This window comes from Heterocephalus glaber, unplaced genomic scaffold, assembly GCF_053883595.1.
Source record: "Heterocephalus glaber isolate CG9 unplaced genomic scaffold, H.glaber_assembly_v1.0 deba00001504, whole genome shotgun sequence".
NCBI lineage: Eukaryota > Metazoa > Chordata > Mammalia > Rodentia > Bathyergidae > Heterocephalus > Heterocephalus glaber.
Window position 1 is genome coordinate 45,585,404 of NW_028258324.1, and position 26,386 is coordinate 45,611,789.

General features: G+C 34.5%; 1 protein-coding gene across 18 annotated transcripts in view; it reads left to right on the top strand.

Moving 5' to 3' along the window:
• Positions 1–26,386, top strand: part of LOC101724814 (EGF-like and EMI domain-containing protein 1) — a 634,038-nt gene that overhangs the window by 605,177 nt on the left and 2,475 nt on the right. For 17 of the 18 annotated variants that reach the window (XR_015441135.1, XM_087186963.1, XM_087186961.1 and 14 more), the window contains 6 exons: positions 230–358; positions 2,805–2,930; positions 11,127–11,255; positions 14,552–14,680; positions 18,585–18,713; positions 20,435–20,563. Coding sequence is in view for 17 of the 18 variants with exons in the window: in XM_087186963.1 (XP_087043089.1) it covers positions 230–358; positions 2,805–2,930; positions 11,127–11,255; positions 14,552–14,680; positions 18,585–18,713; positions 20,435–20,563 (771 nt within the window). In the remaining variant the exon portion in view is untranslated. Of the gene's footprint in view, positions 1–229; positions 359–2,804; positions 2,931–5,688; positions 8,758–11,126; positions 11,256–14,551; positions 14,681–18,584; positions 18,714–20,434; positions 20,564–26,386 lie in introns of those variants that run through there. The other variant, XM_087186974.1, reaches the window with a different exon arrangement.

Sequence of the window (26,386 nt, forward strand, 5' to 3'; positions counted from 1 at the left end):
TCATCCTAAACGTTCTTTGGAAGTAGATTTGTTAATTCTAATACCATCTTTAGCAGCAGCAACAGGTACTGATACCTATCTGTTTTTGTATACACTCTCACATCTTCCTATGCTTGAGTTAGTAGCTTGAATATGATGGGAAATACCAGAAAGCCATCACTGGAGTGTTGAGTTAACCATAATGACCTTAAGTAACAACACCACATATGTTTCTGCTCTCCTTGAATAGGGTGCCCGGAAGGCACTTATGGCCCATATTGCCAAAAGACATCTAAGTGTCTGAATGGTGCCAGCTGTGACCCAATGATTGGCACCTGTGACTGCCCTCCTGGCTTCATCGGAGCAGACTGCAGTCAAGGTAACTTACTCATACCTATTATGGAGTAGATACGTTGTTAATTCCGATGTCTGATATCATTTACAGAGATACTAAAGCTGAGTTTTTAGGACTGCAGTTGGAAGATTAAGTGTTGTTGTGACTATTTTACTTAACAATTTGATGCAGTAAGAGCAAACACAAGCTAAACTAAATTCTAAGGTTAGGAGTACTGACCTTACATTTTGATTGTGAACTAAAGGCAGTGAAAATAGCGAAGGAGATACCTTTGGTCATAACCCCTCCTAAACCAACAATGCTGGGTTGCAGTTAGGGTTAGCAAATGTTTGACAAAATCAGAACACACTGGGGATTCCCATATTCATCATGTCAAACACATTATCTAAAGTTTCACGATTTCATTTATCCTCAGCAACTTTCTAGCTCAAAAATAGTTTTTCTATTGAACAAAACGTAACTAGTTCCACCAAATCCAAAGTCCTAAAGTATATATCACAAAAACTATTGGCATAAAGTTTAAAGGACAGAAGTTTGAACAACACTTTAAAAAGGTACAGGCATGGGCCAAGGATTTAGCTCAGTGGTTCCACTGCCTGCCTCACAAGCGCAAGGTCCCGAGTTCGATCCCTGGTACCAAAAAAAAAAAAAAAAATTATTGTATGCTTACTATGTAAGAAATAGTGCCAGGCCCAGGCTTAGAGACTATGAAGATATTCTTGACAAGTTTTGTTTTTGTTTTTGTTTTTGTACCAGGGATCGAACTCAGGAGCTTGTGCTTGTGAGGCAGGCGGAGGCACCACTGAGCTAAATCCCTGGCCCTGACAAATATTTTTTAAATCAGATCTTCCAGTTCCTGAATCTTTTGGTGTTTTTTTTTTTTTTTTTGATGCCGTGACATAGTCATACTCTCTGACTCCTCTGGTTCTTCTGCTCCCATTTATGTAGTCAGAAGGAAATCCTAGAGCTTGAACTCAGGGTCATTGATGATCTTCAAGAGGATAGGGGAGGCAGTGAATAGAAGAACACTTGTGGAGAAATCTTGGCAATATCAATTTTTGGATTGTAAGTTTTGGATAAGAATGCTCACATTGTGATCATTCATTGAACTGCAGTTATGTTTTTTGTGCTCTTTTGTGTAATCATATACCTTACAATTAAAAGGGTAAAAGCACCATTGGTAAGGGATCTAAAGTAAAAAATAGAGGAACTACTGGTTCCCTCATTCAGGCATACACACCTCAGTGTATGTGATTAGGTTATGAAATCCTTTCATTTGCGAGGCTTCCATTTGGAAGAATGGTTTATGCTAAGTTTATGCTTAGGCAGGGTATTAATTGCCTCTATGATGAAGATAGCCAAATGCTTGTATTTCCTAGGCAATTAGTTGTTCTGTCTGCTTTTTAGGAGGGTAATTTTTCTGTTTAATTATCCTCCTTAGAACCCTGTTTTCCTGCAGATAAAAAAAACAAGACAGTCTTAAATCCAGGTAGTGGACAATTGACACTTAGTAGACACTCCCTCTGAGACCTCTACTGTGCAATTATCTTTGAGTTAAAGCCAACCATAAACATATCCTGGCTAGCTCCTTTGTGTTTGTTCTTCAGAGAGAATCAATGGGACAAATGTCCTTATGCCAAAGTATTTTCAAAAGCTGTGGTTTCCTTGAACATTGAGAATACTTTGTCTTAAGAAAACTGTGATCATGTACCACAACACGTTCCCTGTACTTTGACTGCTAGGTAGGTTAGTACCAAATTTGCAACTCACCTTTTATAAGGTCAGGGAATTATTATATTGGTTTATATTTATATTGTCATCAAATGCTCCATTTACTTGATCTTGGGGTGGTCATTTTATCTTTATGTGTTATTTGTACTTTGATAAGCACCTCAGTGAATTTTTGGAATGACAAAAGTAAAATAAACAAAATAAATAGATTACTAAACACAAAATACATAAATAAATACTTGAAGATGTGACCATTACAGATCTTATAGTGATGTTTAGGAGTATAAACTAAGATTCCAGAATGTAACTTGAAGAGGAAATGCTCAAGATTATTACAAATATAATGTATATGCAATATAAATAGATACACACACATTTGTTAATTCATTAAGTATGTGGCAAAACAAGGCTGGGTTCATACTGAGAACAGTGTTCTTAATTTATAAAAGACAGTATATATACATTTTTGACAGTAGGTGTTTGGTTATACTGTATTTTCCTAATGTCAACTAAAAGTGTTAAAAGTAAAGCAACAGCTTAAAGAGTTCTTACTTTTGCTTTGTTATTTAAAAGTTATCTTTTAGATTGAAAATCAAACTCAAGGTAAATCATTGAAACCTGTTCAATTAAGAGAATGGGCCAAGTACTTACATGTTTTTTAAAATCATAATTGGCAAAAAGGTTCAATAAGAAAAATCTAGTTTTGTTGTGTTTGGCTTTGTTTTGTTCTTTCCTACAGCTTGTCCTGAAGGTCACTATGGGCAAGACTGTGTTCACCGGTGTTCTTGTGGCTTGGGACAGTGTGACCCAGTGACTGGAAGGTGTCACTGTCCACCTGGCCAAATGGGAGACAGGTGTCAGCAAGGTAACAATAACTGCAGAGTCACCTTGTCTGTCCAGGCAGCACGCTAAAGTGTGAATATAGATTTGGTGCCAAGGAATGTAATTGCATGGGCATTGTTTACAAAACTTTATTCTTTAAATGAGGATTTGGTAACATGAAAGTGCACCTCTATAGACAGCACTATTTAAGAAACAGCCTACTAGAAGGTAAACAAAACTAGGAAATAAAAGCAATTTATGCACATCCTTGACTGGGAAGAAATTTTTAAGCCACTTTGCAACTTTTCGCTAATTTTGTAAAACTGCCAAAAATTGTTTCGCAAATGTCACATTAAAAAACTGAAGAATTTTATAGCCTTCTCAACTGTCATAAAGCTACTATAAAAAAAAAAGGAGACAGTAAAGCATGAATGATGTAGCCAGTAGTAGAACATTTGCCTAGCACACAAAATTTGTAGGTTCAGTTCCCGGGGTGGGGTGGCTTGATGAAAACCATGAAGCTTTCTTTTTTTAAAATCATATTATTGATTATTGTCACAATAACAGAAGAAATATGAAATTCAGTAAAATGAAAACATACAGAGAGTCTGCTGGGTTCCTGCAGCTTTTGGTGGGGCCCGCAAAGCAGCCATATCTCCTTGGCACACACAGACAGGCAAAACTAATCACTCCAGATTGGGTGAAGCTTCCTTGAATCTCCCTGGACATCATATAGTATAGGAAAATGTGAGAAAGGGGAGAAGAAGTATGCAGCTGTATATTTTAACTCTATGTTAGGACAGAGGCGATCTGGGTAATAAGGAGTCTTGAAGCTAAGGAGAGTCAACATGCACATATATGCATACACTCAAGTACATATGACTTACATATGCACACACAGATGCACACATATACACACATGTATACACACATATGCATGCACATATACACATATACATGTGCATACAAACATGCACATACAGATACCTGCACGTTCATATGGGTGTGTATACATGTGCATGTACACACATGTACACGTGCTTGTACATATGCATGCATGTACACACATGTACACACACATATACTCGTGTACCCACATACACGTACGGAGGTCCTCCCACTTGTGTCATATGAAGCATCACTGTGGGCCAAGAAGGCTTCCTAATAACTGAGATAATTTTTCTATTGCTTAATTCATATTCCCTTTTCAGAAATATCTGGGGCATGAAAAAATAAAGCTAGTGAACAAAATACTACCCTCATTTTAGAAGTGAAAATCCAAAACTGTTCAAAGCTTTGCTTGCTTTTTTAGTGCACATTCTGTAAGAAAGAAAGAGGACAAAAGTAATAGGAAAAACAAAAAGCTGATGGAACTATAGCAGAAAGGTTTTGTTGTGGAACATATGAAGGTATTAACTAACATTTCCTCTATGAATTCAAAAGATGTAATGAAAAAGCATTCTCTATAAAATGTGAGTACAACACAGAGATACAAGAATTCATGGAATAAATGAAAAGACAACAAAAAATAAATGAAAAAGTAAGCTGCTGACTCAGAAAAGTGAAAATGAAATTGAAACCTCATCATATAAATGAAGACCACATTAGAAGCAGATATTGGGAATGTGGAATCTGATATCACAGCCAGGAATATGGAGAGAAAATATGCTGAAAATGAGGATAGGGAGATAATAGAATGAAAAGAATAGAGAATTGTATAAATAGAAGAGGAAATGTTCAAATACAATAGTCAAGATTTTTTCTTTGAAATAGATCTGATGCTACAGATTGAAAGAATACATTTCATTCTGGGAAAAATAGTTGTGATTGATCTTAGGCAAGAGGAAATTGTTGAGGATATAAAGGAAAATATGAGATCACTTAAGAGGGGGGAAATCAGTCTGGCTTTCTACCTCACAGCAATATTTGTTTCTATCATGTGATTAATCAATGCCTATTCAATTATTGGGAAAATATGACTGAAGTATTTTTACAGTTAAGCTGTTATTAAAATATAATATGGTGTCAAAGAAAATATATATGCTTAAAAGAATATATATATATATATATATATATATGCTTAAAACATTTCAAAGAAACAATTGAAAAGTAGACCTGAACAAAATAGTAAATGGAAAATCTGTAGTGAAATGACTATAAACATTAAATCCATCTTAATTAGGGCCAAATTTAAAATAATTGTTGAAATTATGGCTATATGACAACAGATAAATATGATAAATTATAACAATGTACAGATTTTAACATAATTTTAATAAGGCATCAACTGGAAGAAGAAGGTGAAGAAGGACAAGTATAATACAGGTAAAGAGAGACAAACCTATACCAAAGCATGTAATTTAAATGACAACTCAATAAGTATGTTTAAGTGTATAACAATAAATTCTAGAATTCAGACTTCTGAAAATGAAGAATTGAATAATAAAATATAGGCAATTAAAATCTAGTAGGGAGAAATGAGAAAAATCAGGAGAAACCAGAATCAGATAAATTCCATCACCATTATTTGTGGGGAGCTAATGTATAATAAATTAAAAAAATTACTGTACTATTTCAAAAGGATTCCCTAGATTATATTAAATTGTATGTATAAGACTTACCTAGAGATTAATGGAGAAAACATACTTTTTCCTATTCTTCCCTCTAAACATAGCAAAAATTCCAGAAAATATGTATGAAACAAATCTAAAAACCTGTGAAATGTGGAGAGAAGAAAGACTGGCTAGGCATCTCAGAAACATTAAAGTCAACATGATGAGATTTTTTTACCTTTCTTTTAGTCTCATATATTCCATTCTGGGTGCTGGAAAATCCTACAATCCAGACACAGCAAAGAATACAGATGAAGAATGTTTAAGATAAGTCTACTTTCTTTTGTCAAAAGATAGGGAATAGGTACAGTCTGGTAAGACTGAACAATAAATGGCCGTCTTCAGCAAACACTACAGAATAAAACTAAATCTCCAACTGCAGTTCCATCAGCAAAGACGAAGTTAGAAGTGTACATTTCAGATCCCACCTAAATGAAATAATGTACCATTCTCCTGCACCGGGATAATGTGAGAAACCAGTGAGTAGCTGGGATTTCCATACCTTGCTGTCAGTGGAGAGAGTGAACTTGCTCCTCTTGTACATAGTAATAGGACAGACCACCTCTCCTTCTGGAGTAGTGTCAGGAGATCTAATGGAAGGTCAGGACCTTCACAATCATCAAGCTGCCATGAGCTCACCCCATGTATTTTTAGCGAAAGTTGAATGGGAAGCAATAAAGAGGTACCTCTACGCCTCAGGGAGGTTGGTATTGGTATCAGCAGAAGTTGGATGGGAATTCTGAATTGCCATTCTGTCCTCACAGGAAAGCAGCCCAATTAGCTTTCCTTCCATTTAGAGGTGAAGCAGGGAACTTGGATTGGACTTCAACCCCTACCTGGTGAACTCCTTTCCTTGCCAGTGCAGTATCGTAGCGGATTTCCAGTGCAAAAAATAGAAGATTTTAATCAGATCCAGAGTATCACATTACAGCATTCAGAATCCGTAGATTAAAACAAAAATTACTCATTATACTAACGACCAGAAAAATTTCAGCTTAAATGAGAAAAGATGGACAACAGAAACCAACTCTCTGCTATATTAACATTAGATTTATCTGACAAAAATTTTAAACCACTCTTTATAAAAATGAGCAACAAAGGACATGCTTAAAAGCAATAAAAAAGTAAAGATTCATCAAAGAATAACAAAAAAGAAGAACCAAATGGAAACTTTAGAAGAAGAAAGTGTAATAAACATTTTAAAATAACTTACTAGGCAGCTTGAAAAGCAGAATGTGGAGGAAATAGAAACAAATTAGTGAACTGAAAACCCATACAAATCAACTAGAGAGAGAGAGAACGAGAGAACAACCCGAAAGTAAATACAAAAATAAATAGAGCCTCAAGGACCTATGGAACTATAAAAACAAATCTAGCACTATATAATCAGAAGAAAGGAGAAAAAAAACAGGGAAGGCCAAAAAGGTATTCAAAGTAATAATGGCTGAATATTTCATAAACGTGGCAAAAAATAAATCTAAGACTAAAGAATCTAAGTGAATGCCAAAAAGGATAAACTCAAAAAACTACAAATGACATAGCAATATCAAACTTGTGAAAATTAAAAAAGAAAAAAAAATCTTGAAATAATTAAAAGAGAAAACACCTTAGCTGTGGAGGAATACAACTACAAGGCCACAGATTCTTCAATAAAAATATGGTAGGGTTGCAGCATTTTCCAAGTGCTGAAAGAAAAAAAAATCTGCCAATCCAAAATCTTGTATCACTGAAAATATCTTTCAGGAGTAAAAGGGAGATAGAAATCTTCTCAGATGAAAGAAAATTAAGAGAGCTTATTATCAGTACACTTACAGAAAAAAGACAAAGGGAAGTTTTGAAACTGAAAAAAATGGACAAAGAAACATTGAAACTTTAGGAAAGTTAGACTACACTAAAAGAATAGAAATATATGAATGTAAAATATATGTCCTTTCTCCTCCCAAGTTTTTTTTTTTTTTTTGGACCAAGGATCGAACTCGGGTCCTTGTGCTTGCATAGCAAGCAGCTAAACCACTGAGCTAAATTCCCGTTCTCTCCCAAGTTTTTTAAATTAAACTTGACAGATTAAGCAAAAAATGACTCTATCTGAACTGTTTCTTAATGTATATAGAAGAAATATTTAAGACAGTTTCATTATAAATAGGAGGGTAAAGGGACATCCTCCTATTCAAGATGGTGCTGGAAGTTTTAGCCCATACAACAGGGTAACAAAATAAAATAAAGGCCATAATGTTTGGAAAGGTGCTACCTGATTTCAAGACTTATTACAAAGCTAGAATATCCAGACCATGTGGTTTTGGCGAAGGGACAGCCAAGTAGATCCATGAAACAATAGAGAACCCAGAAATAGAATCATGTGTGTATGGACACTGGTTTTGACAAAATTGCAAAAGCACTATAATGTAAGAAAGATCATAAACAGTGCTGAAGTAGTTGTCAGTTAAATGACAGACTGTTCTTTCAAATTATGAGAAAATATACCCACAGGTAAAGAAAATGAAAACACAGAGCAAAGAATACAACCAAACAAAACCCCTAAAAACAAATAACCAAACAAAGCACTAAAATCAGCAATAAAATAAAATGATAGCACCAATTTCAAACATATCTGTCATTATAATAGAAAATTGATACCAGTATGAAAAGAAGAACTCCAACAATGTATCATGAGGGAACCTTTCTACACATTGTGTGCTGAAGGTATATTTGTAAAAGTCTCCGAGAGTAAAATAACAAACTCTGTAAGAAAAGCATAAAATAATAATAAATAAATGTGACAAACACAACAAACACAAAACAAATAAAATTCAGAATTTGTAAATGATAGTCTTGTTGACTGTGGAATTAAAAGTTCTTCAAGGCATAAAACAAAAATCAAAAGAGAAACAAAGCAGAGGAAAGATCAACAAAGTTCTCATTTTCTTAATAAAGAAGTATTATTCTATAGCAATAAGAAAAGGATTCAGAACACTACATAGGTATTATGACAAGATGTTGAGCATTATTTATAATGTAAGAAATCCACATTTTTCATTTCTATACCATCATCGCTTATCAGATTTTTATAATACACCATATTAGCTGAATACTGAAATGTAGACTCATTGGTAATCTTTCATAATAACCTGGCAAATCTCTTTGAGGAGAACTTTGATAATATTAATCATAATTTAATATACACATATTATGTTACCTAGAGAATATTCTAGAATTTATAGGTATAATATTTTATGAATAAAAATTTATATAACATATTAATTGCAGTAATAAATATTTTAAACAATATATTTGACCATTAATAATGGAGTGATAAATATTGTTCATTGTACTAAATTCTATTGTAGTGGTTTAAAAATAACAAGGTAGATCTATTTGCACTCATTTGGAAAAATCTTGGGAAATTTTATTTATCAAACAGTAAAATTCATGATATCATTTATCTACCTTAACCTTTGAGTTAAAAAGACTTAAAGGGAGAAAGGAGATACATATATAAATACTTTATTAGTCATGGGATATTTCTGAATATATTGCCATTTACCTATTCAATTCAGTGAAAATTTATTGATGCCAATGCCTGTTTTAAGCATATAGAACAAATGTATAAAAGACAGAAAATCCCAGTCCTCATGCAACTTGATTTCTAGAGGACGAGAAAGACAATAAACATAATTAACAAGGGATTCTGTATATGTTAGAGGAGAAAAACCCTGTGATTATCATAAAGAATTGAGCAGGACATGTGGCTGGAGTGCACTGACTGGGTAGGTTGGTATTTTAAAGAGTAGCCAGAGTAAGTTTCATTGAAAGGAATGAGACCCACACTACAGAAAGAAAAAAAAACCAGTGATTTTTTTAAGAAGGGAACTTGGAAAAGTAGAGTGTGGGGTGAAATACTTATGTGATTACATTAATTTTACAAAAGCCAAAATATTATGCACACAATTCTGTGTGAATACCGTCCAGTCATAGACCCACAGGGGGCGAGTGAAAAATGATAAAGATACAGTATAGATATGTACCAATTCCCCCCAAAGAAATGTAGTTATTATGTTTCACAGGCTTATACTGTAATAAAAAAGGGAAATATTTCTAAGTCTTCACTTTTCAATCACACTTTTTTGTCCTATTTTAAGTCTTAGCATAGATGTTCTCTACTTTCACAGATTTGTCAGTTTTATCATTGCATTTCAAAGTTTGGGCTGGAAGATGACCTTGCCTCCTAGCGGATGAGAATGGAGTGGTGTTAGGAGAGTAAAAGGGAAATAAATGGAAGTGTATTTTAATAATATAGGAATCAGAGTCATTGAGTATGCTTAATTTTCCTTAGAGGAAAAAAGTTAACTTAAAAGAACTTAAGATAACCTATTATACCTGTGGTAATTTAACCATTAATTATATGACTATGGCTGTAACCTGCCTAACAAAATCAAAACCCTTCTTTCATTTGATACTAAAATTAAGTACAGCTGAAGTTCAGTCAAATAAAAGCATGAAAGAAATTGACATGCAGATTCAATTGAAGTACCTGCTCTGTTTTGCATTAACTAATGCCTTTGGGCAAGTTAAATCTGTCTAGCATTTTTTCTACTATCTGGAATTTTAAAAAAAATCTCTAACGTCTCTTCTGCTAGGTAGAGTTGAAAGAATAGTTGATTAGAAGTCAGATGTGCTAAATTTGAGTCTTGATTCTTAACCTTATTGGCTGTTAAAGTCTGAGCAAGACTATTCTCTGAGCTTCAGTTTTCTCAAGAGTAAAATAATAATACTGCTTCCCACATCACAGTGAGCATTAAATGAGATAATTCATGTGGAAAATGTCATTATGTAAAAATACTATAAACTGGAGATCATAAATGGCAGGCATTTGGCCAAGTCTAGCCACAAATGTGTTTGTATTGGCTGGCATAGTTTGGCTTCCACTGTGCTATAGAACAATTTTAATTAGTTGCCAACTTTCAAACATTGGATAATTTCATATAAAGTATGGATTTTTATTTTCCTAAAAAACTGTTAGCTGCCAATATTGAGCCCATATTCTACCTGGCAAAACTAACAGTGAGCATTTTAATTCACACCTTAGAGAGACTCTTCTCTCCCTTTGTTCCTGTTTCCATCATTCAGTCATTTTCTCCCTGACACTGAAGGAGACCCCCAGGTCTGGTCAGCTTCATTAACTTGTGTCTTAATGTCTCTAGAAGTGAAATTTAGTTGTATCATCCACCACTCTACTATGTTGTATTTTTTAGATTTCAACAGAAAAATATTGAAAAGCAAACTGCTCCTTTCTCTTCTTTAAAATTGTGAAACATGCTATATAAAACACTCCCTTCTGTACTCTGGAATTACTACTGCTACTTGTTCACCAGGATATCTCGAATTCCCAGTGTACCCAGGACACTGGGAATTAAAAGAAAAATGGAGTAAAAGAAAAATGAATGAGTTAATGACAGTAGTGTACTATTTGCCACTTTATAGATATATTTGGGTAGTTCTTTTTTAAAAATTTTAATGTTTTCTTACTCTTTTCCTACCTAGATAAGTTCCTCTATCTGAAGTAGAGAAAACTGTTTACTTTTGTGACATTTTTATTCAGTTTAACACACACAAAACAAAATTTTCTGCAGGATGTCCCCAGACAAGATATGGCACAAATTGTGAGTTTAAATGTGCATGCCAAAATGGTGGACTTTGCAATCCCATGGATGGAAGCTGTACCTGTGGCCTTGGGTGGACAGGAAATGATTGTGAAAAAGGCAAGTTGATATACTACCTTCTTACCCTCAATAAAAATCTGCTTTAGAACGTGCTGTCATCAGTTGATAAAATACAGTAGAGGCCCGTGTAGAAACTATTTTCCAATCAGGTCAAGCAAGTTGTTTATAATTATGACTGTACTTCCAATAAAAATAGTTATGTAAGTATTGATTATTACCTTGTTACTGGAATAGCATATGAAAATCCTCAAACCTCTTAAGTAATTGAAATAAAAATATGAAAGCACTCCTCAGAGAACTAAATTCTGCTCTGTCTCCGTCAGTTTTTAAACCCAGTCTGGTGGGCACCAAATCTGCTAAGCCTGGGTTTCTAGATAGGAGGCTGAAGATCCCCAGCCACCACTGAGGACTCAAAGCAGGTGGGGTGGAGGGAGTGGGGCTCTGGGAGGAGCCAGTTCACACTGAGAGTGGGCCCAGGGCAAGGGGCAAAAAGGGCACCGGAAGTCTCCAAACCATACTTTAGCAGAAAAAGATTTAACCACACACACACACACACACACACACACGCACATACGTTTCACATATGTATTTTTATATATAAATAACATTCTTATACATCTCAACAAATATCTCATATACATTATAAAATACATATAAAAGTTTTCATTAATAAATATGTATAAATATAAATATTGATATTGATAGTTGTTCTCTTCCTGAAGAACACTGTATTATTTTGTGCATCACTGGAAATTATGTACTCCATTTAGTGCCCTTTATTTTTTTGTTTTTTCATTTTGCTTTGCTTTTGGTGCCGGGGATCAAACTCACGACCTTGCACTTGTGAGACAGGAGTGGGGACCACTGAGCTAAATCCACAGCCCCCTTTATTTTTTTAAAGGAGAAAACTCTCTTTTCAATAAACAAAGAGAGACTAGTAGTATAAATGAAGTAAATATGCATATTTCTTAAAATATTTTTGAAATAACATAATAGATGATTGGGGAGTTATTTGAACTTCTCTCTCTCTCTCTCTCTCTCTCTCTCTCTCTCTCTATACATATATACATATATATTTATATTCTCATATGACTTTCCTCATATAGGAGAACCCATGCAATATTTAAGCTTGTATGTCTGATTTAACATTATGTTCTCAAGTTGTATCCATTTGCCTTATATAAATGCCTCATAGAAGACTCCTTCACATTTATCTTTCTTTATGGCAGTGTACTACTCCATTGTGTAAACCACATTTTCTTACCCATTCATTTGTTGATGGACATACATGCTATTTCCAAGATCTAGCTATTATAAGTTGTGCTTGGAGACAAAATTGAATTTTGGAAGAATACTAAACAAGAATGCTGGCAGTGAGGCAGTATCCTGTAGCCCTAAATTTTCGACACCCTGAGTAAAACAAACAAAAATTTGCACAGTCAACTTTTTCTTAGAATATTTCAACTATGAGTTGTATGATTCTTTAGAGCTACAATTCCAACATATGATCACATTGCATATGATTATACACTCTCATTCATTTTCACTAATTTTACTGTTATGGTATAGAAGAAAGAACCCTGCAATGGGAGTGGATAAACTTAACTTACGGGCTGACCCCAGCTCTGCTACTACACTTTGTAGACTCTCCAGCATTTAGTCTCCCCACTAAAAGTGAGACTATCGAGCTGAATAAAACCTGACAGCCCTTCTAAAGCTAAGATTCTATTGTGCTATTAACCTATGCACGAATGCAACACTATTTTTGTTGTGGAGCTTTTTGTTTTGCTTTATTTCATTTTATTTTGGTAGATTGAACCCAAGATATTCACCCTTGCTACATTGCCAGACCATTTATTTATTTATTTATTTATTTATTTATTTATTTATTTATTTAGACAGAATCTCACTAAATCACCAAGTTGCCCAGGCTGGGTTAGAATCTGTGGTCTTCCTGTCTCAGTCTCCCAATGTGCTGAGACTTCAGGCATGCACTACAACTAATAGCTTGGAATCTTTATTATATATGTTTAGTATGAAAGGGCTATCCATAATCTATCTCTGTTTCTTATCATCTATCTTTGACTTTGCTCTTTAAATTGTTTATATATTGGGGTTCACATATAAGAGAAACCATGCAATATTTAAGCTTTGGTTCTGATTTATTTGGAGATTAAAAAAGGGGCTATGAGGATGAGGAGGTGGGAGAGAGGGGTGAAGAAGGAGAAATAAAAAGGATCAAGTTACAAAGAAAAGAAAAGATAGAAAGGGTGGGCTATCCACCATTCTTTATTCTCTTCCATTTTAGGAATTTTCTTATGTCCTTGTTTATTTGTTCTTCCAAATCAATATTACAATCAAATTATATGAAAACAAAAAGCAAGTGCTTTTTATGGTGTTGTTGTGCTTTGTCTTTTTCTCAGAAGGAACTGACATTTTTATATTAATTCATCCTATTCAAGAACAACATGTATATCTTTCCATTTTTCAGGCATTTTGTTCTTTATTAAGTAAGATGCTGGATTTTAACATACATATTAAGATAAAGCTAATGAATTTTCTAATTTACCTAATATTTTGTTATATTTTAGTTAATGTATTATTCATGTCTTTTTTCACCTATGTAATTAGTGATTTGATTTTTTTAGGCTGATAAATGTATATCTTATGAGAGGATTTTCTAATACCAAATGAACTTGTATTCTAGGAATAGGTACTACTCAGCCATGATATATTACTTCATAATGTGCTGTTGGATTCTGTGTACTTATATTTTTTATGACTTTGGCACTTGATATTCATAAACGAAATTGACCAGTAGTCTTATTAATATAATTATTTTAGGTTTTGAATTGCTGTTATACTCACTCAATAAGATCTATTTGAAATTTTCCTTGCTTTCAATGCTCTGTAATAGTATAAGTAGTAAGATGACCTCATCAGTGAAAATTTGTAGAATTTCCCCGCAAACCTGGGGCTGGTGCTTCTTCCTCCTCTCAGTGTGGAAGCCACTTTACATACATTTTATGACCTGTATAGGTTTTATTCCTCAAATTAAGACAATTTTGGTAAATTGTTTTCTATAACATTTTTATTATGTTTCAATTTTTAAAATTTGCTTTAAAAGCTTTTGTCTTTTTTGATGGTCATTTTCTCCACCTTTTAAAAATTGTTGTGTATTTGTATTTTCTCCATTTTTATCTTGTTTGTGTTAGGTAAAGTTTTGTCTCCTTTCATTTTATTTTCATTAATTCTACTTGTTTTTCTGTTTCAAACTCATTACAAATTCAAGTGTCTTTTAGCTAAAATTAATGCCTTGGTGGTTTCCTTTTCAGAATGCCCTCCTGGTTATTATGGTCCAGGCTGCCATTTTAATTGCACATGTCAGAATCATGGTGTTTGCAACAGGTTTTCTGGAAGCTGTGAGTGCCCCCAGGGTTACTATGGACAAGGCTGTGAACATGGTAAACTGCGAAAATATTGGGCATATTATGGTGTTTATATGTTCTGAGCTTTCAAAATAATTTTAAATCCTAACACTAATATAGTTACATTACACCAAATTAGATAACCTTTTAGAATATATTCTTGCAATTAGAGCTAATTCCATAGCTCATATTTCAATTCTATGTATTTTTAGCTGTCATGATGAAAAAATTGGTCTTTTAAATTCTTTTTGACATTTCTTTCCAAGAAACAGTTCCATGATTCCATAATCATTTGGGGTACACACAGGCAGAAGACACAACTAAATGAGAATTATCTGTGAATCTTTCTAGAAAGAGAAATCATTCTTTTCCTAGCTGCTTTTAGGCTATAATAGATGAGGAAGCTAATTATTTCTGACATGTTAATCTAGACCTAACTGAAAGTTCTGCTTTCAAGTTCTCTTGAGCATATTCATTTATGTATCTCTCCACTAGACTCAGTATTTTCAACTAAAATTAGTAAATATGAGAATTATATAATGTGTCTTTGGCATCAGAACATCCTAATGGACAATACAATTAAGAGATTAAGATGTGAGTTTAGGCTGTGATCAAAGATAACTAGCTCTGCAGGTTTCACCATTTATAGAATGTGTCTAATACACATACCTTAGAAGGTTATTATATGAATTAAATGAGATACAGTGCAATTAGAACTGGGACAAATGCAAACGCTTGGTGAATATTAGTTATTTATAATGTGAAGAGTTTTCTGAAGTCTCTTAAATGATATTATTACTTATGCCCCCCTTCTTCTACCTTGGCAGATACATTTGCTAGGAATAGATCTTATTAACTATTTGGAAGTGTAGAGCTCCAAATTTTAGGGTTGTGGGTCAGGGAATATGGAACCAAACATCTTGTGGTTTTCGTTAGTTTCTTTTTGTTTTCAAAATTAGAATAAGAAGTAAAAGAGAGGAAACAATATTTACTCAAAATCTGTCAATTTTATCCTACATGCCATGAGATTTCAAGAAGGATTTAAGTAAAAAAGAAATATCACTCTAGTGAAGTAACTGTAATGTGGGTAGGTACATTATTGAATATTAGGGAAAAGAGCCATCAGTAGCATACAGGTAAGAAGCTAGTGATGATCTAGGATTTGATAATCTGGACTGGTAAAAAAATGGAAATGAATGATCAGAAAATTATTTTGGAAGAATAGTCGACTATATTGGTGATTGAGATGGGCATAGAAACAGGGAAGATGAAGAAATCAAATTCTAAAATTCACATGAGGGAACTTGGAAGAATAGCATTGTTTAGTGAAACAAAAAGGTCAAGCAAGGCAACCCTTATGATCTCAGTTTTATATATCATTAAAGTAAGGGAGATGGAAGAGATCTGATCTTTCTAAATGTTCGCAGTAACATCACAGTAACATGCAGTAACACTGTACTGAATTTCCCTTTATCATTTATTGTTAAGAGTTATAATGAGATCAGCAAATGGAATTCCTTATTTCCTTTTGGTTTTACCTCCTGTTCTGCTTTGTGTGTCTTTCCTAACAAGATATCTGTCCTGAGTAACTCCAGGTATACTGGAGAAGAGTCATCCACCATAAGCCTGGACCAATCCAACTCTACATGTGGGGGGGGGGGCAGGAAACAGAGAGAGAAAGAGAGGAGAGGAAATAAAGGAGAAAAGGAAATAGTAGGTAATTGAAAATTAAGTTTTATCCCATGGGTGAGTGGTGAGGACAGCCCTAGAGAAAATTCAGGGTAAGAAATTGCAATTGACAGGCTACCTAAGAAAATTTCATCAGCTTTGAACCACAACTTTCTTGTAAGATGTTAACCTAGTGTGTGTCATTGTCTCTTTCATCCTTTGTCTCTCCTTTCCTTCCTTCCTTGTTTCCCCCACTCCTGCTTTTGTCATCCATTCCCAGGACTTCAAATATTAAAAGCTGTATGAATCACCTTCTATAGAAGCAGCCTTAATTGTTTAAAATGTTAATTCAAAATTTACTGTCACTAAACTTAGCCTGGATGTGATGTTTGAACACTGTCTTTTAAGGTGTTAAGGGTATGTCGGGGTTTTAGCCTCTGGCCAAGTATAGCACACTGTGCATCGCAACTAAACTTTATCTATTTGAAGATATTTCATGTTTTCTTATGGATTTTTCTAGACCAGTTGTAGAGTATGGCACTTTCGAATTAGTTATTCATATCAATGAACTATTGTCAATATACCTCTATATACCTCTTATTTTACTTTCAAATTCTCCTACATTTCCTTATTTGGTATTGGAAAACATGTCCAAGAGCATATCTTTTTTTTTTTTATTAAATTCTTTTATTGGTACATTGTAGGTATACAACACAATTACATTTCTCATTGGAAATTGTACCTTTACATAATGCATCTTGGTTCTTATTTTTTCCCCATTCCTAGCCCTCCCTTCACCCCTCCACCCTTCCCTATTTACAAAGACTTTATTTCCATTTTTTCCATTTCTCATCATTTTTCCTTTCCCTTCTTTCCTTTCCCCTGCCCCTCCCACTACTCCTACCCTTTTGGACCTTTTCTTCCTATTTTGCTTTATCGATTTTTCATTCTAATCATTGGTACATTTTAGGTATACAATATAATGACATTCATCATTGGAAATTTGCACCTTTACATAGTCTCTCTTGGTTCTTATTTTTCACCCTTGTCCAGCCCTCCCTTCAACCCCTCCATTCCTCCTTATTTACAAAGATTTTGTTCCTATTTTTCCATTTTCTCATATTAATCCCATTCCCTTCTATCCTTTCCCCTAGCCCTCCCACTTCCTTCCCATTTGGCCCCTTTTCTTCCTATTTTACATTACCTATTATACATTTAGTCCTTATTTACACTTTCAGTTTCTCACACCAGAGAAACTATTCGGTATTTATTCATGTGTGTCCTATATTTCAATTAAGAGTATTGCCTCAATGTGCATCCACTTAGCTATAAATGTCTCTAATTTCTCATTTTTTATGGCTGAGTAGTATGCCATTTTATTAGAAAACCACATTTTCTTTATCCAGTCTCCAGTTGATGGGCATTTGGGCTGTTTCCAAGTTTTAGCTATCACAAACTGTGCTGCTATGAACATGGGTGCACATATATCCCTGTGGTTTGATTCTTTTAATACTTTGGGGAAAATCCCCAGCAGTAGAATAGTGGGGTCAAATGGGACTTCCAGTCCTAGTTCTTTGAGGTATCTCCATACTGATTTCCACAGTGCTTGCACCAGTCTACACTCCCACCAGCAGTGGAGCAGGGTTCCTCTTTCCCCACAGCCCCGCCAGTATTTGTTATTGGTTGATTTCATGATAGCAGCCATTCTTTCTGGAGTGAAATGGAATCTCAGCATTGTTTTCATTTGCGTCTCTCGAATGACCAGTGATGTTGAACATTTTTTCATGTATTTATTTGCTATTTCTACTTCTTTGTGTGAGAAATGTCTGTTCATTTCAGATGCCCATTTTCGGATTGGGTCTTTAAATTTGGGAGGTCTGATCTTTTTCAGTTCTTTATAGATTCGAGATAGTAGACCTTTGTCTGAGGAAGAGCAGGTGAAGATTTTTTCCCAGATTGTGGGTTGTCTCTTCACACTGCTGGTGGTTTCTCTTGCTGTGCAGAAGCCTTTTAATAAGAAGAGATCCCACTTGTTGATTGTTTGTGCTAGTTCACGGGCAACTGAGGTTTTGTTCATAAAATCTTTTCCTACACCGATATCTTCAAGGGTTCTACCTAACCTCTGTTCCAAGTGGTTCAGAGTTTCTATTTTAATATTTAGACCTTTAATCCATTTTGATTTTAGTTTAGTGCATGGTGAGAGATACAGGTCTAGTTTTCATTTTATCTGTCTTTAAAGCTACTATAGCGTCTTGACATTTCCATTTTCCAGTGTGCCCACCTGGTTTTTATGGTTTGAATTGTTCTCACATCTGTGACTGCGAAAATGGAGCCAGTTGTGATGCACTGAGTGGACAGTGCACCTGCCTCCCAGGCTTCCACGGCAGCCAGCGTGAGAAAGGTACAGTCAAAACATTTTTGAGCGTCTGAGTGTGAGGATTCTGATAATTAAATCTTCCCATTGAGGAGCGAGCATGCAAACCCAAATTAAAAATACGAAACGATGACCTAAAGTTTTGGCATTTAACACAGCAGTTCACCCAGTGGCTAATATGAGTCCATTTGATCTTTTGCTGAGTAGTCAAAAATTTTATTCGCCCTTGAATGTAATTGTATAAAGTCTCAAAATTCCATTAAAATTGTTCAGCTTCAGTAGATAAAGATTCCACCTCTGGATGAAGGTAAATATTTCTTTATTTAAAGATTGGTTTACATATTGGAGTCAGCTACTAAAATTGATACAAATAATTTATGAAAACATTAAAAGACATGGATTAAACATTTATCACTAGAAAGTAAACACATCAGTGTGTATGCATGAAGATATAAAGATGAGAATTTATGCCATTCAATTTGAAATAAAATATTATACAACTCTAAAAATCACTAATCATGTCTATTAGAAACATTGCCAGTCTAAATAACTCATCAGTAAACAAGAATTCCATTTAAAAAATTTTAAAACATATTTCTATTAGTGGATATTAATTTTGCAATATATTTGATTTCAATGTGGCTTACATGAGTATAGTACATTTTGATCACACTCATCTCCCCTATTACCCTTATACCTCTCCTTCCTTGTCCCCCTTATTTCCTTTTCCTAGTCTAAAAAGAGTCAAAGTCCCATTCTGACCTTTATTTTGTACATTCTTGTGTTCATGGTTACAATAATCATGATAATGATAATGTTAATAACAGTAGTAATTAAACTTTTTGCAATGGGTCAAAGTTATTTTCTTCTACTTTAAAAATAATCTGGACACACATGTATAAATACCGAATAGTTTCTCTGGTATGAAACCTTAAAAGTGTAAATAAGGATCAAAATGTATAATTTATACTGTGAAATAGGAAGAAAAGGTCTGAAGGAGTAGGGGAAGTGGGAGGGGTAGGGGAAAGGAAAGAAGGGAAAAGAAAAAATATGAGAAAAGGAAAAAGGGAAACAATAGGGAAGGGTGGAGGGGTGAAGGGAGGGCAGTGGAAGGGGAACAAGTAAGAACCAAGATGCATCATGTACAGGTACAAGATCCCAATGATGAATGTAACTGTATTGTATACTTAAAATGTACCAATAAACTTTTCAAAAAATTTTAAATCTCTATATTAGTTTCATATTACACTCTCAGGTGTCATTAAAACTATATATTTTATTTCTATTCATTTATTATTTAGTGATTCAGTAAAATGACCACTATCATGGCTTGTTCTGTATTAAATTCAGGAAATATAGTGGAAGACATAGAGCTAATGATCTACAGATACATGATAACTAACTTTTTGAAAAAATATTACAACTAGTACAGTTACTAAACATTATCTCTTTCCCTAAGCCCTAAGTTTAGCATTTAGTTTACTAAATGCTAAAAAAATATAAACCAGTATCAGAGTGAACTGATTTTAAGAACTAGTGGCAAATCAGGTACAGAACAAACCTCAGAATGAACCTCATTTCTTAGAAATTCCAAAACATTACTGTCTTCTTCTGATCAGAAAATCTCATTTTTCATCTTATTTTGTATTTGAAACTCAATGTTGAGGAAATTTTATCTGTAAACTCAATTAGATGCACCGGTGAAAGCCCAAAAGATTAATTTTTCAGCATTTCTCTTTCCTTGGTAGAGTGTGGGCCTGGAATGTTTGGAGACAATTGTCATCAACTCTGTGACTGTGAAGGAGAAAGCCCTTGCCACCCAGTAACTGGAAAATGCCTCTGCCTACCAGGCAGAACTGGAGCCAAATGTGAAGCTGGTAAGAGCCAAAGCACCTAAGGACACCTCTCTGCCTTGTGTTTATACAGAGATCTATCAATCATTGTACTCTAGAAATTATGTGCTATTGATAAACATACCCAACATTTTTTTTCACATTGCCCTGGGCATGATGAGTCAGGTTCGTAGCTGTCACACCCCAGGTACCCCATCTCTGCACTTTGGTTGACAGAGGATATATGGGAAGAACCTCAAAGAGAAAGAACTAAACAGCTTGATGACAGCAATGATTCACAGGAGTCACTAGAATGAAGTCAATTATAAGGAATAGTCCAGGAAGGATTTTTGAGACTCAAATTCCTAGGTCATATTTGGGAACTGAAATTTAGACTTCATTTTCCTTTCCACACACAGAAGGATGACCTGAAATGTAAAGTACTAATTCTTCAGGAACTGTCCTGAGAAGAGGAGAGAGTAGATTGAGTTACTTGTTAACTAATCACTTGCTGTCAGACTTGAAAACTTCTGTACTATTCACAATAGACCCAAAGGACCTATCCTGCCACACACATGGTCCAGAATAGTGTTTAATCTCAGAATTTATTGCCTTTATCTGTGATAATCTGTGATTCTGTAATTTTGGATTTCAATAATGGTGAGAAGGTCATAGTAACTATACAGATTATCACTGTTCACTACCACCACCCCATCATTCGAGCTTGCTTCTAAGCAAAAGCAGTAATAGCTGTTTTCTTGGCATCTCAGAATCATCTCCATTTGCTTCTGTTCATTCAATCATTACTGCAAACCTATGAGATTGCCAGTAATCCTATTCCTATCTGATGCAAGAGGAAGCTGGAGCACAGAAACTTAGTAAGTGATAGACCAAGATTTAAACCTGGGTAGCTTGATTCCAGGCTTTGTGCTATGCCATTCATTAGTGGATGATACTGTGTTGTATGCATGTTAATATCTAATCTAGAGTAAAGAAAGCACTCTGCTTTTATTTTTAATCCCTTCATGTTGCATTCTTGATAGACTTGTAGAATATCACAAAGGAATTGTGAATGTTCTTCAGGATCTTCCAACCCTGCAGTTTACTGATGTGGATTTGTTTGTTTTTGTCTTTTGCTTTTTGTTGTTTTTGCTTTTCGAGAGCTGTATCATTTAAATCTCACTGCCTTGTAAACTTCTCTCAAGTGTGATCCATATTTACTTTTAATTTTTTATGAAAAGACTTAGAGCAATATCTAGCACATGATAATCTTGTTGAAGGAACTCTTGCTCCTTTTCTCAGCCTTCTTCATGAAGTCATGACATAACCTTGTCATATCTACAACAAATCTGTGGGAAAAAATATGCACTACACATGTCATCTTTTGACTCATCATTAAAAGCAGAGCCATTTATACTTCCTCATAAATATTGGAGAAAACCACTCATATCTATTGAAACCTATTATACATTTTAGTTTATTCTGGGTGTTTTTATTGTCATAACAATTTACGTATTGTAAGTGAAGAAGCTGAAATATGAAGAATTCAGGTCACTTTTCCAATGTTATACAGCTAGTAAGTGGCAGATTTGAGATTTAAAACAGTCTGTGTTCAGAGCGAGAATTAACATCCCCACCCTGTCACCTCTAAAGGGGGAAAAAGAGAATAGGAATGGATTTTGCTTATTTTTCTGCATTTCCAATATGGTATTCATTAACCACATGTTGTTATTTAAATTGATTTTAACTTAAAATTCACCTCCTTGGTCACACATGGCTTATTTCAAATGCTCAGTGGCTATATGCAACTATTGGCTACCATACTGGATAGTACGGTATAGAACATTTCCATTGTTGTAGAAAGTTTTATTGGACACCATTCAACAGTAGTTTAAATCTAGCTACTAAGCCAAGAGAGCTTGTGGACAGTATGCTAATTAAAGACTCACTCTACATTCTATGGCCTAAATTAATATATTACATAGCCTGTCACCAACCACAAATAAATTGTCACATGACTCTGGGTCATACGTATTATGTATTCATTCTCCATGGGTACTTCAAGGTCTCTCTTGTCACAAGCCCCTTGAAGGACCTTCAGCCTACACAGGTGCAGTACAAGGTCTTTTATTTGCATTTTTATTTTCAATTAGGCACAGTTCATCTGCAATATTAACTGTGAGCAGCTGCATCGATGCCAGTTCCATAAAGATAAAAGGCCTCAATTTAACTTGAACTCTGGTAGAGGACCTATTAAACAGCCATAATATTAATTCATAAAAGAATGTAACAACTTTTTATTGGATTATTCCCTCCCCCTTGGTAAATTAATATTTGCAGACATTCAAACAGATGTCTTAAATACACATTGTTATTAGCATGAAAATGTGGTATTTTTATAAATTAAAATCAGATTCTGTACCACTCAGGAGAGATCCTGACTAATAACTCCCTTTTAAACAAGAAACATGGTCTTACCACCAAACTAAGCAATCTTATAACATACTGGGTTTGAGATAAATTCAAAATGACACAATTTTTTTAGAGCTTAATATTTAGAGAAAAGATTCATTTTAGAGCAGCAGTTCCTTGTGTTGCCTTAAAGCTTACTCTTGAATTAAAACACTATTCCTTCACTAAGGAAAAGATATAATTATTGTCTTATATGTTGCTTCTTTGTAAAAAGAATTAATAGAAAAATTAGTTTACTTCATATTTAAAATCTAGTTAGTTAATCAGAACAAGACAGCTAGACCATATCTTAACTCACCTTCATGATGCAAGAAATTTAAAGAAAAAAAGCATCCAACTGCTCATGGAATATTTATGAGAAACTCATCTTCAACCCAGTTGATATTGAGGCAATGCAGAAATATTTAACAAAGCTCAGAATTTACTCTACTACCCATATCTTCAATTTTCTGTTGCTATTTCCCAAATTTCACTTTCCAACCAGCTACATCCTTCTTCATATGCTTAGTACTATGCATCTTACCACATAGTATGGGAGAATGAGAAAAGAACAGCAGAAGAGAATTCAGAAACCCAACTCTCCCATTTATCAGGGTGTAATAATTGAGGAGATCCCTTACGCCATATCCAAACTCAGTTTATTTCTTTATAGAATGACAGAGCTTACCTCACTGCCTTGCCTACCTCATAGGTGTTTGTTAGAACCAAATAAAATAGTGGAGTAGGGACCTACTTTAATTGTATCAAAGGTGGTGATTGTTAGGATTGCAAAGTTAAATTTCTGTGGTCCTTAAACTTTGGGAAGTTGAATTATTTCCCAGCCCTGCTTGACTGACAAGGAAATATGAATCTACTTCTCTTCTGTGGTTTGGGCTTTCTTCTTATCCTAAAAACCCTTTAAAAATAAATAAAATAACTCTTTATTCTCTACTAATTCTCCTCTGGGTATCAAAGTAAGAGCAAATATCCAGGCTGGCCCCTCTCAATCCATGTTTATTTATTAATAGAGCTAAGGCTTTTTGTTCTCCCACTCCAATTTCCCTACTGGTTTCACACGCTGTGCAGTTGAACTGGAGGATCACCTGGGTCCATTAGCAGATATAGCTGATTTTACAGCAGTGGACATACACAGGATGGATGGCTCTTTTGACACATTTTAAGTGACAAAGAATTGAATTTAAAGCCATTTTACTTTCAATAATAGAAGCACAAATAATTGTATTTTTTTAATATTTCTAAATCCATATTTATTTTTCTGAATTCAGTTTTTTACTTCTAAGAACAGAGTGCTGTATAATAGGTTAAATAATTTTTAAATTAGGAAGGTATCTAGGAAAGAGTTTCCCAGTTCTTTTATAGCCGTTCCCCAATACTCACCTACATAGACGCGTCCCCACTTCCCACACCCATTTTTCCTCATGGTGGGAAAAGAGATTTGAAGATATATCTCTTATCTAAAGAAATTGCCATTGTGGAAAAATAGGAACAGGGCAGGACACCCAACAAACAATATGTTGAAGAGAAGATATAGGAACACACACAAAAAAAATAACCTTGGTAGAAACAATAATTTAACAGCTATGTTAAATAACCACAATATTTCTACAAAGTGACAAACTTCTACAGATCTGCTCTTCTCGGACAAAACTTCAACAATCTTTGCCTTAAGCCCCTAGAAGGAAATTATTTAAAATGTTAGTCTGATAGCATTAAGCAGTGATTTAAAATTGACAGTGAAATACAGTTTTCAAAGTATAGACACTAGATGACTCTTTAATACAACAAGCCGTTCCAGACCACTGGCCTCATAATAAATATCGAGACCAATACTACTGATATGCATAATTTATTAAGCTTTGCACATGTAATAGAGCAGTTTCATTTGCATCCAAAGTGCTAACAAAAGCTCTAGCAATCAAGAATGGCAGCACGTTATTTTATAACAATCAACATTGTAGCTTTTCAAATTTGGTTTTCAGAAGAATTTATCTTCAAGTAAATCTAGTCGTGCTTTTAGAAATTGCTTTAGGTCACTCCAAGCTTGGCAGTTAACATTTGGCATAAACAAAAAAAACAATCCCAATTTGATAAATAACAGGTAACATTGTGGGCCATAAACATACAGCATAAGGAAATGGAGGTGTAAGTCAGTAGTTACTAAGTTACTAGAGTGCCTTGCCCTCTATCCAGAGGGTTTGATTCACCAGCCTGGACACCCCATTTTCAAAGTAAGAGCAATGTCTACAGTGTCATTTCTAACATTGCAAACAAGCAGAGAATGAAGAATTCATTTGTTTATTTTTTATTTTTTGGTACCAGGGATCAAACTCAGGACCTTGTGCTTGCGAGGCAGGCGGCGGAACCACTGACCTAAATGAGGAATTCATTTTTATTAATAAATTACACCCTCAGGAGTTAGAATCAACACCTTAGTATAAAAATGTTCAAGTTATGTCAGCCATAACTGTGTGCTTATTTTAAAAGGTGCTAAATGCATTAAATGGAGACAGCAGTGCTTCCCCTAATGTGATTGATCTTACCATGTTTACAGTTATCAAGACCTAAAACTTCAGGTGTTTGAACTGAACATTGCTGAGCACACCTATATTTCAACCTGATATGCTAGACTCTGTTATTTGGTCAACTGTCCATTTACTCTAAAATTAAAATTTTAATATTGTCAAAAGTTGATGTAAGTGACATAACAAATATGCTGAAACGGTTTAGTCACACAAGGATATGGGGAGATCCCACTCCCAAGTCACCCAGTAGTTGGAATTACTGTATATAGTGTCACACAACTATAAAAAGTGGATTTAAAGCTGTTTACTTTAGTCTGGCATCTTCACACACCCAAGATATGTACCTTATACGAAAACAGTGTTTATTCAAAAACAAATTTTTTGTAGCCGTTAAGTTCTTCCCTTAAGTGTAAATAAAATGGCACAGAAACTTTTAATAACCGGGACTCAGAAAATTTAAAAGAATAATTTGAGTTAGGAATCAAATATACAGAGTCAAAGAAGGGAAAAAAATCATCTAGAAGACAAAAATCCAAACAGCATCTCAGATCCAGAGCAATTTTGTAAAGTAGGAAAGCAACTGTGATCCCTGCAGCTTCTCAGATCATTCTATCAAGTGTCTCCAGGTACTACCTGTTGTCTGTATAATAGTATTTCCCTAAATAAAGGGCCTGAATGCACCTTCAGCGTGTTTCCTGCAAGTAGAAGTGAATATATTTTTATTTTGTTTAACTCACAAACTATTTGGTCAAAGAAATATGTAAAGCTAAATAAAAGCACATCTGGTAGAAATCCCTAGCAATGAATGTTGACAAGATGTGCTTGGATCTTGCTTGCAGCATCTGACAGTGGGGAGTGGAACAAAGGTAGCAAT